The sequence below is a fragment of the Giraffa tippelskirchi genome, chromosome X, assembly GCF_054371585.1.
Source record: "Giraffa tippelskirchi isolate mGirTip1 chromosome X, T2T-mGirTip1v1.2.pri, whole genome shotgun sequence".
Taxonomy (NCBI): Eukaryota; Metazoa; Chordata; class Mammalia; order Artiodactyla; family Giraffidae; genus Giraffa; species Giraffa tippelskirchi.
Window position 1 is genome coordinate 29194204 of NC_137289.1, and position 14883 is coordinate 29209086.

At 40.2% G+C, this 14883-nt stretch overlaps 1 protein-coding gene across 2 annotated transcripts in view; it reads right to left on the bottom strand.

Annotated features, from left to right (window-relative positions):
• GRIA3 (glutamate ionotropic receptor AMPA type subunit 3) overlaps positions 1 to 14883 on the bottom strand; it is a 294601-nt gene that overhangs the window by 97653 nt on the left and 182065 nt on the right. For both annotated transcript variants that reach the window (XM_081567079.1, XM_081567080.1), the window contains exon 5: positions 14361 to 14414. In XM_081567079.1, coding sequence (XP_081423205.1) covers positions 14361 to 14414 — 54 coding nt within the window. The remainder of the gene's footprint in view (positions 1 to 14360; positions 14415 to 14883) is intronic.

The following is a 14883-nucleotide window of genomic DNA, read 5'->3' on the forward strand; positions in this document are numbered from 1 at the left end:
ACAACCTCCAGAAAGGAAAATGGAATCAATGAAAGAGTGGGGGTAAGTGTACGAAGATGGATGTTAGGAGAGATGTACGGACTGAGGCGCAGGGGCTAGCTCTCCTGCTCCTACTTCTCCTATCCCATTATTATTATTATATTTAAAACCAAGGTCTTCCCTGATAGCTCAGTTGGTAAAGAATCCACCTGCAATGCAGGAGACCCCGGTTCAATTTCTAGGTCAGGAAGATCTGCTGGAGAAGGAATAGGCTACCCACTCCAGTATTCTTAGGCTTCCCTTGTGACTCAGCTGGTAAAGAATCTGCCTGTAATGTGGGAGACCTGGGTTCGATTCCTGGGTTGGGAAAGACCCACTGGATAAGGGAAAGGCTACCCACTCCAGTATTCTGGCCTGGAGAATTCCATGGACTGTATAGTCAGTCCATGGGGTCGCAAAGAGTCAGACATGACTGAAACCAATAGTACTAAATTTAGTTTTAAAAATCAAACTGGAGATTTAACATATCTTTCTCAATTATTGACAAAGCAAATAGAAACCCAAGTCACAGAAATGGAAAGATTATAATAATAACATTTGGATTCAAGAGATTATCCCATTATTTTAAAGTGTTTCACCTATTCTTTAGATCTCCTACTTAGGCTGGTGAATCACAGTCTTCAAGGTGGGAAAGTTGAGACTGACTCTCTTAAAACCTCTCAAAAGACATTAACACAAAATAAATGATCAACAAACATGGATGGTAAAGGGGAGAGAGTCAATGGAAGAAAGATGGAAGTTAGGAGAGAGGAGATGGCTGAGAAGGGAGATTTTGCTGGTTCCTGGTCCACCTCCAATATCTATCCCATTGCTTATTTCTAGAAAAAGTTTCTAGAGTCTATTATCATGTAAAACCATAGTTAAGAATTAGGGCTTAAGGCTACCCACAGCTTCAGTGAAATAACTAATGCAACAAAGGTGACCAGCAAACATACAATAAGGAGGCAGGAAAAAAGAACGAGGGGTGGTAAGAACCGATAGTGTATTATAAAAGAAGGATTCTGGTTAAAAAGTAAGAGATGCCAGGCTACTGGTCTTCTCTGCTATCTAAATTTAAGACACTGCATTTTCCTAGAATATGTTGCTAGATTTTAGTTGTTGAGCTGATCATACCCCCTCATGGTGTTTATATTGAGGCTGTGTATCACCATGTACAGACACTGAGACAAAATGAAAACATTCAGGGTATATAAAATAGGGGAAAAAATGATGGTGGCAAGGAGTGTTCTGGTATGATAGGGGAAGTTAGGAGAAATGTCCTGATCCAGGGGAGGAGTTGGCTGACTCCTGGTTCACTTTCTCGACCTGTATGATTATTTTAAGACATCTCACTCATCCATACATTGAGACCGTGAGATGGGACTATGTCTGTCTAAAACTGTAAGCAGACCCTAATGCAACAGAAATGCCCTTCAATCATCTGGATGATAAAGGGGAAAATAAAAGATGAAAGGCAGTTATAGAAATTTCAAGTTGAGGTACAAGTTCTAGCTATGTGCTAGGTTTCCATGGAAGGACTGCCTTCCTGTGCTCAGTTGCTCAGTCATGTCCTTCCATCTGTTTTCAATTTGTTAATGCAGATACTGTTTCCTTCACAAATTGCTACAGTCTATTGCTTTTTATGATTATTTAAAAAGTTTTATTGAAGTATAATTGATTTACAGTGTTGTGTTAATTTCTTCTATACAGCAAAGTGACTCACCTATGTATGTGTGTATATATTGGAGAAGGAAATGGCAACCCACTCCCATATTCTTGCCTGGAAAATCTCATGGGTGGAGGAACCTGGCAGGCTACAGTCCATGGAGTCACAAGAGTTGGACACAACTGGGCGACTTCACTTTCATTTTCATATATATATATGTGTGTGTGTGTATATATATATATATATATATATATACTTTTTCATATTCTTTTCCATTATAGTTGATCATAGGATATTGAATATAGTTCCCTGTGCTAAAAGGTAGGACATTGTTGTATATCCATTTTATATATAATAGTTTGTATCTGCTGTTCCCATACTCCCAATTCATCCCTTTCCCCCATTACCCAGCAACCACAAGTCTGTTCTCTAGTACATTCTATTGTTGTGAGAATCCACAGTCTATGAGAATTGTAAACAGAGGCCTGATTTTCCCCACAGGCTCATCAATGACACTGATGGGGGAGAGGTGACCACAAAACATTTAGCAAGCATGAGAATATTTGTTAAAATGGTGTAAAAGGCATGCACTGAGAATCACAGTTATTTTAGGACTGAGGATCTAGATCCATGGCTGGAGGTGTCTGGTTCCAGGAACTCCTTTTGTAATAATTTTCATTTTGCAAGACATCCACAGCAGTCAAAGTGGTAAAGTTAAAGCTGTGAATCCTCGAAACCAACCTAAAGGCAATGACACAGACAAAAGGCCAAACAACAGCCAGAATGTCTGAGGAGGGCAATAAAATGATGGTGATAGAGGGGACATAGTGGCAGGATGATGGAAGTTAGAAATGGTCTGACCACACTGATGAACCTATTTGCAGAGCAGGAATAAAGATGCAGAAGTAGAGAATGGACATGTGGACACAGAGGGTAAGGAGAGGGTGAGACAAATTGAGAGAGTAGCTTTGACATATATACACTACCATGTGTAAAATAGATAGTGGGAAGTTGTTGTGTATCACAGGGAGCTCAGCCCGGTGCTCTGTGATGACCTAGAAGGGTGGGATGTGGGTGGTGGGAGACTCAAGAGGGAGGGAATATATGTATACTTATGGCTGATTTATGTTGATGTACAGCAGAAACCCACAGAACATCCTCCAATTTTAAAAAAATTTCCTCATAGATTAGATTCTGCCAAAGTGGGGGTGGGGGTGGAAACTAGTCTGACCGCCATAGATCCAGTAGCAGGGGAAAAAAGGAGAAAGGGGAGAGAGTGATAGGATGGGAGGTATCAGATGTCAGTGCTTCCTGGTCTGTTTTTGTTTTTTTTTTTTTTTTTTTTTATCTTTTGGTGATCTTTAGTTGACATTTTTCACCCAAACTCTATACTTTGGGGAATTTCAATTCCATGACCTTCATAAACCTTATTAAAAAAATGATTGTAACAGGTGTAGCCATCCAGCATCAATCTCTAACAGTTGCTTTGTTGCTCAGTCGTGTCCAGCTCTTTGCGACCCTATGGACTGTAGCCCGCCAGGCTCCTCTGTCCATGGGATTTTCCAGGCAAGAATACTGGAGTGGGTCGCCATGCCCTCCTCCAGGGGATCTTCCCTATCCAGGGATTGAATCTATGTTTCCTGTGTTGTGTGAGTAAGGAGTGTGAAAATGGATATTGAATGGGCATCTCTGGATGAATGATTAGTTTCCTGGCCAGTTGTTTTCTCTCACTTTTTGATCTACAAGAGGGACTTTGCCATTCTGTTTGTTCTTTTAAGAATTGAAGTCTCTGGCCTCCCTGAAGCTTTTGTCAAATTGCACACAGATTTTATCACCCAAAAGCCATTAGGTAAAAATGGGGAAAAAAAGAAGGAGCAGGGGTAATATGTAGAGACAGATATTTTAGGAGAGCACTTCGGGCTAAAAGGAGATGTTTTATGCCTCCTAATCCCCCATGTCCAGTATTTGGGGATGGTTGCCCATAATCAGCTACGTTGGGAAATTAGAATCCCTAGTTGCCTAAAGCTTCTGTAAAAATCAAATGAAGGAGTTAGGCTTTCAACGCTCAAACCCAAGAAGTAAAAGAGGAAAAAGATGGGATTGCAATGGTTAGGGAGTAATAAAGTAAAGTATGCATCCTACTAGCTGTCGAATTGTTCTTATAGCCAGCTACCTAAGACTCCACTCCTGAGCTGCTTCTTATTGGTTGATCTTTATCATGTGACTTTTCCAGACAGTTCCATTCTCACTCCTCCCTGACAGAAACACCAATGGGTAAGACAGTTTTCTCAGTCAACCATGTCTGAGCAGTTTTATGAGGCCTCCCCGTACATGCTAACTACCCCCACTCAGGCTTCTTCCAGCACCACAGGCCCAGCTTCTTGTTTACCCTCCAATTCCATCCCTGTCCCCTGTGAGCAGAAGTAATGCAGTGATAGTAATGCAAATAGCAATGCATGTGAATACAGATGGATTGTTTTTATTCTCACAAAAGCCTTGTCTTTAGAAAAAGTGCGTTTGATTATCAATCTAAATATGTGATAAGTAAGTTTACAAAGTTTTTAACTCATACTTTTGGTTCAGAACAAAATTAACACTTAAAGTTCTTTAAGCCTTTTTAGTTTGTTTTCACATTTGTTTCAGGCTTTAAGTCCTTGTCCCAATACGTCTTCCAATAGCAACTGCTTAAAAAAGGACAGAAAACGTGTATTTTCTTATTTAGTACATGCATTTAAATGTCAGTTCAGTTCAGTCGCTCAGTTGTGTCTGACTCTTTGTGACCCCATGGACTGTAGTATGCTAGGCTTCTGACTTCAAATGCAATTTCTATATCATGAATTCTGTTTTCCTCACTGAACTTTACCTGCTATTAAAAATTATATATCTTAAAATAATATATTTTTACCAAAGACAAAATGTGTTCCAATAGATTTCTTTGATATTTTTGTGGAAAAGGATAACTCATTTTGTTTTCTTTTGGAATGTTCATGTCGAATTCATGCTGAATGAGATACCAATGAATTTCCAATTAGAACCTTTCTTATAATGTAGAACCCCTTTTTCTGTCTACCCACTACATTAACTTCCTTATTTCAAGTGCATCTTAAAAAGAATGTGCCCCAAAGAAAAACTGTTAAAAAATCTCTTCCTCTTCCTGTATCCTTTTGTTCAATTAGTGGCACTTTAGGCCTATTGGGTCACTGGGTATGGGGCCCAACCACCTGGTTTTTTAAAAAAAATAAATAAATAAACTCAACAGGTGAATGAAGCACAAGTGGGTTTGAGAGTCACTGGCCTAGATCATTGTCCTGGCTTCCTAGCTGGTGCTCCAGTTCTTTACTTTTCCAGTTTATTCTTTGCATAATAAATTTATCTTCCTAAAACACCCATTAGAGCATAATACTCCTTTCCTCAAATCACTGCAATGACTCCCTACTTTCTACAGACATATTAACAGCTGAATACGCTGACTTGACCTTCAAAGATTTCCATTATCTGTTATCTTTAGTTCTCTTGGCCGTATCCACACCTTTTCCTTCAACAGGCTCATGCTCTCACAGTCTAGCCACATCACACCCTTCTAAACCTTTGTATTTTTGTTTCCTTTGTCTACAAAGGGCCCTCACTTCATCATTTACAGCTCTGGGTGTCTACTGAAGTTTCACTCTTCAAGAACCATTTCAGTTAGTAAAATAATGACGAAGAAACATCTTAAAGTTGCCTCCGTATTCGCTAGTTAGTAAGGCCAATTGTGCCCCTCCTTTGCTAGTTATTACATAGGCTCTTGCACATCCTAACTTCTTATGGGCTTTTGTCCTCCTTCATTGTCACATGTCTTCCCGTGCTTTCCATGTAATACATTTGTGTATAAACTCTACAATCTTATTGCTAAGTGACTACAAGATTCCAAATCCCCTGCTGTACTGAGTGGCATTTCTGTTGAGCCCATCTTATTATTTCATAGGGATTCTAATAACTAGATGTGATGATCAGATACTCAAAGATTTTTCTGTGTCTAGACTAGATACCAAATTCTAGTGCTCCTTGCATTTCACCAATTCTGTTTGGTTGAAATTGTATTTTATTTTCTTGTTTTTGTTTTTTGCTTACTGCCATGGTGATCTCCTTTCCTTTGGTTAGTCCAGTAAATTATGTGCAGAGGGAGAGATTAAAGGAGATGAGAGAAGGTAAAGAACGGTTGGAGGCAATCCTGCTCCCAGGTAGGGCAAATTGAAACTTGACTTTCTCACTTCCTATGTTCTAACTATCTGTATACTTGACTATTTGTCTCTGTGCAACAAAGGCAAGATTTGTTGGAAATATGAATATCATCTCCAAAAGTTAGATTTGTAAGTTTTGCTATATTTCATCAGTTGCATTGCTTCTCAATCACATCACATCTTTATGAGCCAGTGCACTGTTGCCCACACCTGAATCCAACAGTATAAAACCAATCATGACTTCTGTGCCTAATTCAGGGCTTGTAAGCTATTGGTATGTTTGATTAATTCTCCAAGGTTGTCTTTTACACAGACACTAGTTCCACAACTGACATCCAAACACAGAGTGTCCCTGATTTGAGAATAGCCAGACAACTCAGTCTTCCAAAGATTCAAATGACTCTGGTATTATCCTGTCTCCCTTGATTTATTCATGTAATACTGCAACTCACTTTCCTTCTGGTAGTATAGATAATTAGGATTTGGAAATAAATATATTCAAGGCTTACTTTTAGAGTACTTCATTTTAAGATATTACGTGAAGATTTCCTTCATGCAATGTTATTGTTAGGGTACATTTTGTACATAGAGGAAAACAGAGACAAGGTAAATCGGATGACTTTCATTGAGTTGATGGTAGATTATGGGTGAGAAATGAGAAAGGTGGCTTGGCTATAGGAAAGATAAAAGCAGTAGAATGAAGGGTGGAAGGCTGCCAAGGACAAGCATCTATCTCACAATTTGGATGAAGGCTGGCTGTGCCTTTAGTGCCATCTGAATTGTTCATCTGGGTGATGCTTTGATAGGGAGAGGAACAGTCCTTGTGGTGACTCAAGTTATCAGATTGCTAATGAGAGACACAAGTCTTTTTCTAGAGGCAGATGCATCCTCCTGAGAGGGTGTAATGTATGGAGTTAAAGATTACACCACATAAATTAGCACTTGATTACAGGTTGCTTATATTGTTCATTCCCTGTTTTATTCTCTAATCCAATCAACAAACATACTTTGAAACCTAAGTACTATCTGTTGGAACAATGGTGAGCCATATCAAAATTGGTCCCTAACCTCACAACACTTTAGTCCAGTGGGAGTTATTTGTATACAAATAATTATGAGTTGACATAAGTGCAATTAGTGGGAAAAATAGTTACTGATCTCTCTCTCTCTCTCTCTCTCTCTCTCTCTCTCTCTCTCTCTTTAAATTGGGTCATCCAAAAAGTTCATTTGGTTTTGTTTTTTTTTCTTCTGAAAATATGTGTAGACTGATGCTGGTCTGCTGTTTGTTACCAGACTGAGATGACAGGAGGAAAGAAATTAAGTGTAAGTCTTTATAACAATTTGCCAGGGTAATATGGCTATTGAATCTAATACTAAATAATTGTGCGTTATTTTATATGCCTTGTTTATTTCATGTTTTTTAGTTATTTATTTTTGTTGTGCTTTTATTGTGTGAATATTTGGGGGAAAATCTGGCCTTTCTTTACAGATAGTTTGAGAAACACTGTTTTAGAGGATATGATGTGGGGGGCCTGGGGGAGAAAATAGAATTCTTTCAATGCATCTTGCTAGAACATTGAGTAGGAAGTGATCTTTCCTTGTTAATTTCAGGGGGAGGATGGGATGACTATAATGGAGGTGTTTTTGGACAGGGGAAATGAGAGTTTCAAAGTTGGCTACTTCAAGCTGACAACTGCCTGTGCCTTTTTAAATGCACAGTAGGACATTGGACCCCTGCCCAGTCCTGGTTCCTAATTCCCTTGATACTCTGCTGTGTCCTATCTCCATTTGGAGAAGAACATCAATCCTGAACCACCAGAGCACTTGTGTACCCATGGTAGGTGACCGGGCTCCTGGCATTGGGGACCAGAGGGAGCTCAAGCCCACCTCCCTTGCCTGCAAGGCCAGGCTCCAGCTGAGTGAGCTCTGTGTTTACATGCCATCTGCTGAGGTGTCAGCGATCACAACACGTGACTTTGAACATTTGAATTTTTTATTTAGAACATTAAAAATGGAAGAACAAAAGAAGGGAAAGAGTAGGGAACAGAACAAGAAGGCCTGGGAGGGGAAGGGAGCAGAAGGGAACAGTTGTTACTGGCAAACAAAACAGCATGACTCAGTCTCATTCAAAATTGTTTTCTCTTTAAACAAAGTGGGCCCCTCTCTTTCAGGCACATCCCAAGATCTGGTAAGCTGCAGAGTTCACTTGTTCGAGGTTAGGTTACTCCTGGATTCCTCTTTGGGGTTCAATTTTTTGAATAATGCTTATGTTTTAGTAAAATTTTAGAAAAATTAGATACAGTCTAGTAATCCCCATCATTATTTCCTGGCAGACTAATCATATGAATGGGGGCAGATGGGGAAGGTAAGAGAGAAGAGAGAGCAAGAGAAAGGAGGGGGATGAGAAAGCAGGGGAGAGGACTGTGTGTGAGAGAGAAAAGGGGAAAGAGAAGAGGGGAGAGGAGGGGTGGGAGGGAGAGAGAGAATGAATAAGAAATGAATGTGTCGGGGCGGGGGACTGATAGAGTTGCTGTCCTTGTTTTTTTTTTTTCAGCCTTTTTCTTTCTGATTACTTCACCCTCATAAATTTATAGTTTATACATCATTCATATACATGTATGTCTTTGCAAATGTTCTTTTGTGACCTTCGTGAGGCTGTCCTTCTGTCTCACTGAGATGCTTGAATGGGTAAAATGAGAAGAGCAAGGTGCTCTTGGTAAACAGTCTGACCAACGTGGATTGGAAACCTAGCTTGGTAATGGATTCACTGGGAGACTCTGGACAAATCATGTGTCTTTTCTGAGGCCATTTCCCAATCTCTAAAAAGCTTGGGGAAGTGACTAGGTAATAAAGCTCTTCTCACTGGAGAGATTAAAGAGAAAGTCTACATAAAACAGGTAGCACACAGTAGGGCGGCATCTCAGATAGTTTCCTTTCTCCCCGGCACAATGGCTAACTTGATCTCCCATGGCCCCCTACCGCTTGCAACTGACACTGAATTACTTGCTCCTGTACGGCCCCCAACTGTCCCCAACCCTGGGATCAGTCTCAGCCTAGGCGAGGAAACTGTTGTGTCCTCTAAGGTTGAGTTAACTGGTGCAGGACTCAATGAGTCCTACTATGGCTCAGTCTCACAGGGGCACCTCAGATGCTTGGAGATTTTTGTTTTATTTTGGGGGCTGGGTACTGAACATCTGTTGTTGGACCATCTCAACCCAGATCCGGTTTGTGTGGGGGGGGTGTGTGTGTGTGTGTGAACTGTTAGACAGTTTTGATGGATCCTTCAGAGCTGCAGCTCTGTTTAGATTGTAGCTGAGAGCACTCAACACCTCTCTTGGCTTTTGCCCACTTGAACTGACTTGAAGTCAGCCTGGTGACTTTATATTCCAAGGCTAATGACGCGCTGGTTGTGCTCCCCCACTTATATCCTCAGTGTCCACCAGCTGCTGTGCCTAAACTTTCACTCCTGGCCTTCCTTGGTCCAAACAGACCCTCTAGGAAGGAAGAAATGAGGAGCTGGGCATGTTTTTCAAATTTTAGTCTCTAACATACCACCTTTGGGGGCTTCCCTGGTGGCTCAGTTGGTAAAGAATCTGCCTGCAATGCAGAAGACCTGGGTTCAATCCCTGGGTCAGGAAGATCCCCTGGAGAAGGAAATGGCAACTCACCCCAGTAATCTTGCTTATGAAATCCCATGGACAAAGAAACCTGGCGGGCTACAGTCCAGGGGGTCACAAAGAATCAGAGATGACTTAGCGACTAAACCACCATACCACCTTTACAGTTTTTTCCCATATAAGTGGATCATCTGAACTATTATTTACCTCATATATTTTCCTTATGTTGACTAAGTTTTTTAACCTAAATACCTAATTTAGCCTCACACAATTGACAGGAGAGTGAATCTTTTTCTAATACACAATATAGATGCAAAACCCACCAGTCTAAGAAGGTTTGCTATATACTACCTACACTTGTCTCATGTACAAATATACTTTGGAAAACCTTGATCTGGTCTATCTGTTCATTTTATAGATGAAACAGGTTCAAAGAGGTTTCATTCTCACAGGCTAGTCAGATCAGTTCTTGGGACTCAAACTTTCCTCAGAGCTCCTGGTCTGGTGCTTCCCACCCCCCACCCCCATTATGCCTCGGTTAGTCTAGGGTTCTGCATACTATTATTGATATATATGAAACAAATCACAATACTCAACATGCCTGGGAATGCAGTGGAAAGGATCCTGATCCAGGACCTTGCCATGAAAGAAAGAGAGGTTGCTTGACTGACAAATTGTATACATGCTGGTTACCTCTGGTACTAAAGTAGAGAAACATTTCCACCATAAAGAGAGTTCTGGAAGAGGAAATAACAATCAGATGAACTTATTTGCAAAGCAGAAATAGAGACATAGAGAACAAATGTGTGAACACCAAGAGGGGAAGGGAGGGTAGGATGAATTGGAAGATTGAGATTGACATATATATACTACTATGTACAAAATTGGGCTTCCCTGGTGGCTCAGATGGTAAAGAATCTGCCTGCAGTGTAGGAGACCCAGGTTCGACCCCTCGGTCGGGAAGATCCCAGGAGAAGGAAATGGCAGACCACTCCAGTATCTTTGCCTGGAAAATCTCATGGACAGAAGACCCTGGTAGGCTGCAGTCCATGGAATCGCAAAGCATCAGGCACGACTGAGTGACTAACACTTTCACTTTTACTTTAATGTATAAAATAGGAGCTACCCTGGTGGCTCAGATGGTAAAGATTCTGCCTGTAATGCGGGAGACCCAGGTTCAATCCTTAGGTCAGGAAGATCCCCCTGGAGAAGGGAGGGACTACCCACCCCAGTATTCTTGCCTGGAAAATTCCATGGACAGAGGAGCCTGGCAGGTAACAGTCCACGGGGTGCAAAGAGTCAGACGTGACTGTGTGACTAATACTTTCGTGTTCACGTATAAAATAGACAACTAAGGAAAACCTACTGTATAGCACAGGGAACTCTATGCTCTGTGGTGACCTAAATTGGAAGGAAATTAAAAAAAGAGGAGATATACATTTATGTATAATTGATTCGCTTTGCTGTATAGCAGAAACTAACACAACGTTGTACAGCAACCATACTCCCTTAAAATTTTTTGAAAAAGAAATGACACCACCAACTGATACAGAATTTGTAAGAGACTTACTCTTTTGTTATTGGCATGTCCACTTCTGCCCTGACCAGATCACATCTCTGGCCTGTGCTCTGAAATCTTTTGTTTCTTCCAGGGATTTCAACAAGTTAGTTTTTGCATCCTGTTGTTCATTCTGAAATGTACACCTTGTCCTGTGAAAAGCCTTCATTGAAGCAGTCACAGAATATCCAAATCTTCTCATTTTAGGATTGCTACCAGGAAAGGTCCATGTAAAAGCACATAGAAGTCTTTGCCAGATACATAGGACCCAGTAGCAAAGGGGATGTTTGGAACTCTGGGGCAGGTGGTTCCAGAAAGCTTAGGCAGGCAGTGTGAGTGTTTTTGACTTTGCATTTGTAGAAGAAGGCAGTGGTTCTGTATAGTTGTTGCTCCAAGATTCAGACAAGAACTTCTTCTCTTGTGTGTGTCCTCAACTTTTGTTCAGCTGGCTCATCTTTAAAGGAAACACCTTCTTAGCTCCACTTACCTGTTTTTGATTGTCTAAATGATGTCTAAATCGTTACGGTTTGCTGTGTGTTTATATGTACATGTATCTTTGGGGTATTTTTATCTGCTTAAAAAATCTGGTAACCACAGAAGAGATAATGCATCTCATATTTTATCAGAGATCAGTAACAATTCCTATCTGTATTGACCATATGAAATTTGATATAGAGAACAGGAGCTTATGGAAACACGTGGCTGGGTGTAAATGGAAAGAAGGTCACTAGAGGAAGAGAAGGAGTGGCCGCTGAAAGTATGGCAAACAAATTCATGTTTTCATCATCCAGACTGGCATGACACTATATATTCCATTCTTTCTGAGGAAATGGATTTTGCTTATTCCTGTAGTAGGCATCCTTCCATGGTTGCACAATTTTGAGATCTGTGGTAGGCACCCAGCTGACCATTCTTCTCCCCAGCCTTGTCCTAATGATTCTCTCTTGCCGTTCTGTCGCTCCATACTCTTTCCCTTCCATCAGGTCTGGTTCTCCAAATGGAAACCAAAGTGCTGAAGGATTGTCAGTAGGATTAGGGAGGCCCGGTTAGAAATCCAGGATGGGCAAGGTCTTTGGAGATTATCTAGTCACCTTCGGCCAACTGAGACAGTCATTGATGTGCTTGGTTCAGGCTCAGATCTTTCAACACAGAAACTGCCTCCAGGACTTGAGTTGGCCAATAGTCTCCAGCTTCAGGTGCATTCAGGGTTTGCCTCAGTTCTCAAGCGAGGGGTATGTGCTTCCCAGACAGCTGCCAGCCAATGGCTGAGCAAGGTTGGGGTACAATGGCTCGCCATTTAGGGGCAGCATGGGGGAGCTCCCTGTTGTGCTAGCCCATGGTCTGAAGATCTTTTTATGAAACTTCCTTCCTTCGCTAGTATCAGACCTGTGTTGTGTTCTTCTCTCTTTTATTTTTCACGGGTATTATTCCCAATAAATTGTCGTGTACCTTCACTTATATGTTGGTATCTGCTTCCAAAGGACCCACCCAATACATCAGTGAACTCCCCACTCCCATCTGAGTTTTATAGCAAGGAAACTGAGGTCGTCAAAGGTGAGGTGACCTACTCAACGTCCCAAGTCAGTATGACAATCCAAACTTTCTGACCCCAAGTTCAATGCTCTTCCCCAAACTTCAGTCATCCATGTAGCACCACAACTGCATATACCCTGAATGGATTTTGCTGTATCTGTTTATAGCAACATGCTATTGTTTATCTGATACATTTGACAGATAAAAATTTATTTCATTTGTTGTTAAATCTCTATCTGTATGAAGTAACACCATCCATAAAATTTGGATTTTGATGTGCTAGTTTTATGTTTTTCTAATGCATAGTAAATAAGCATGTTTACAATTATAATAAAAAAAAGTTTGTGTGTGCACTATCTAAAGTCATCTCATGTACCATCAGTGATGAGTGAACCTTAGGCATAGGAGAGGAGAAAGGGAGAGGGAAGAAGAAAGAAAGAGAGGAAGGAAGGAAGGAGAGAAAGCAAAATACTTATGGGTGGGGAAGCAATGGTAAAAATCCATCAGTAAGTGCCTCAGGTACCTTCCTGTAACTTCCATGTTTTCTGCCAAGCCCTGGTCTAACCCCCAGTGAGTCAACAAACATCCTTTACTTATCAGTTACCTGAAAACAAATTGGATGTACTCAGATGTAAATTAAGAATCAAGATTTCTCGTTGCAAAAGAATCAATCCATTTATCCCTACAATGGACTGAAGTGCTCCACTTTGAGCAATTTATTGGAGAAGATGCATACAACATTTCAAAGCAGTAGCTCTAATCTTCATCTTACAAAGTGTTTGAGTGCATGCATTTCTTAAGAAGGAGGTTTAAGTAACACTTAGCCATTAAAAAAATCATTATTAAAACAAAATAAGATATTTTTCTTTGATTTAAGAAATCTAAGAATATAATTACAATAATCTCTCATCTTTGTTTCTATTCTTTTGGTTTAAGAGTTCTATAATGATTCTCTTGTGCTAATGAAATAAATTTGGGGCTAGAACTCATATTATGTAATAGTTTAATAGATTCTTAGTATCACAGTGATAGTTTAGCATTCCCCTTTCATTTCAGGGAGATAGTATTATTCAGAAGCACTGCCAAACAGATATTACTGATTTAGAACCCATTTTGTAATTCCTAAACCAATGTCCTTTCAGAGAAAGAAGAGCTATAAACCAACCTTAATGAAATACTAATTTCTAGAATGTCACAAATTTTAAAGGCATGGGGACTTTGAAGTTAAAGATTCAAGTTGGATTTTACTATACTTAGAAAGGTTGCTATACCCTTTGACAAGATCGCTGAATGTTCCTTGTTCAAACCTACTTTTCCACATCTGGTTTGAAAAGATTTGGTAGTGGACTGTTTCTAGAAAGACAAATCCAGTACAAATGTACACATACACTTGGAGTAATTGGAGGAAAGAGTCTGTTTCTTGTATCCTCTGTCCCTTGTTTTACATTTCAAACCTGATTAAAATGGTTGACATTTCAAATCCAAGTTAAATCTAAGAATAATCAGTGAAGAATCATATCAAATTAGTATTATTTTAAATGAGAGAATATAAGCTTCACAGCTAAAACAGAGACAGCATAATTGAGAACAGGCTACTGCATTCAGGTTTTTGTATTTATGGACTCATTTCTCCAAGTGTCTAGAAAACACATTAGGTTTCTCTCATATTTCCTTTTGGGATAACTACAGGTGACACAAACTAAACAGGATGTAATGCCCTGGAAAACTTGAACTCTGCTTGTTCTTACCAGGTTAGCAAGCATGTAGTGGTAACCTCTTGAATGTTTCCCCAGGATCACAACCTGCAGAAATAAAAGATAATACATATTGCTTACTCAAGGACATTTTTCAATTGCACAATCATTGGGATGGCTACAGCAAATTACTTTTAAATAATCACCAAAGTGTTAGGTCTTTTATACACAGTAAATCACAGTGAATTGGGCCGGATTGCTTTTTGTTGCATTTTACTTTCAGGCAGAGGATAACAGGACGAACTGCTAATGTGAAAGTTAAAAATGTCAACAACAGGGGCAAAAGAAGCTCTCTAAACTTCCAGGTCAGTAGCATCAGTGTCACTTAAAATAGATGGCAAAAGTGATGAAGCTGATGAGCCCTCACCCATGAACTGGATTTCTGTACTTAGCTGCTGAGCCAGAAAATGGGCTGAACTTTGCATACAAATTAGAAAATAGAATGTATGGTACATTTTTCTTTCTTTATCTGGAATGCTTAGGGAATAGAACACACAAGGAATGGGGTTAATGGGAT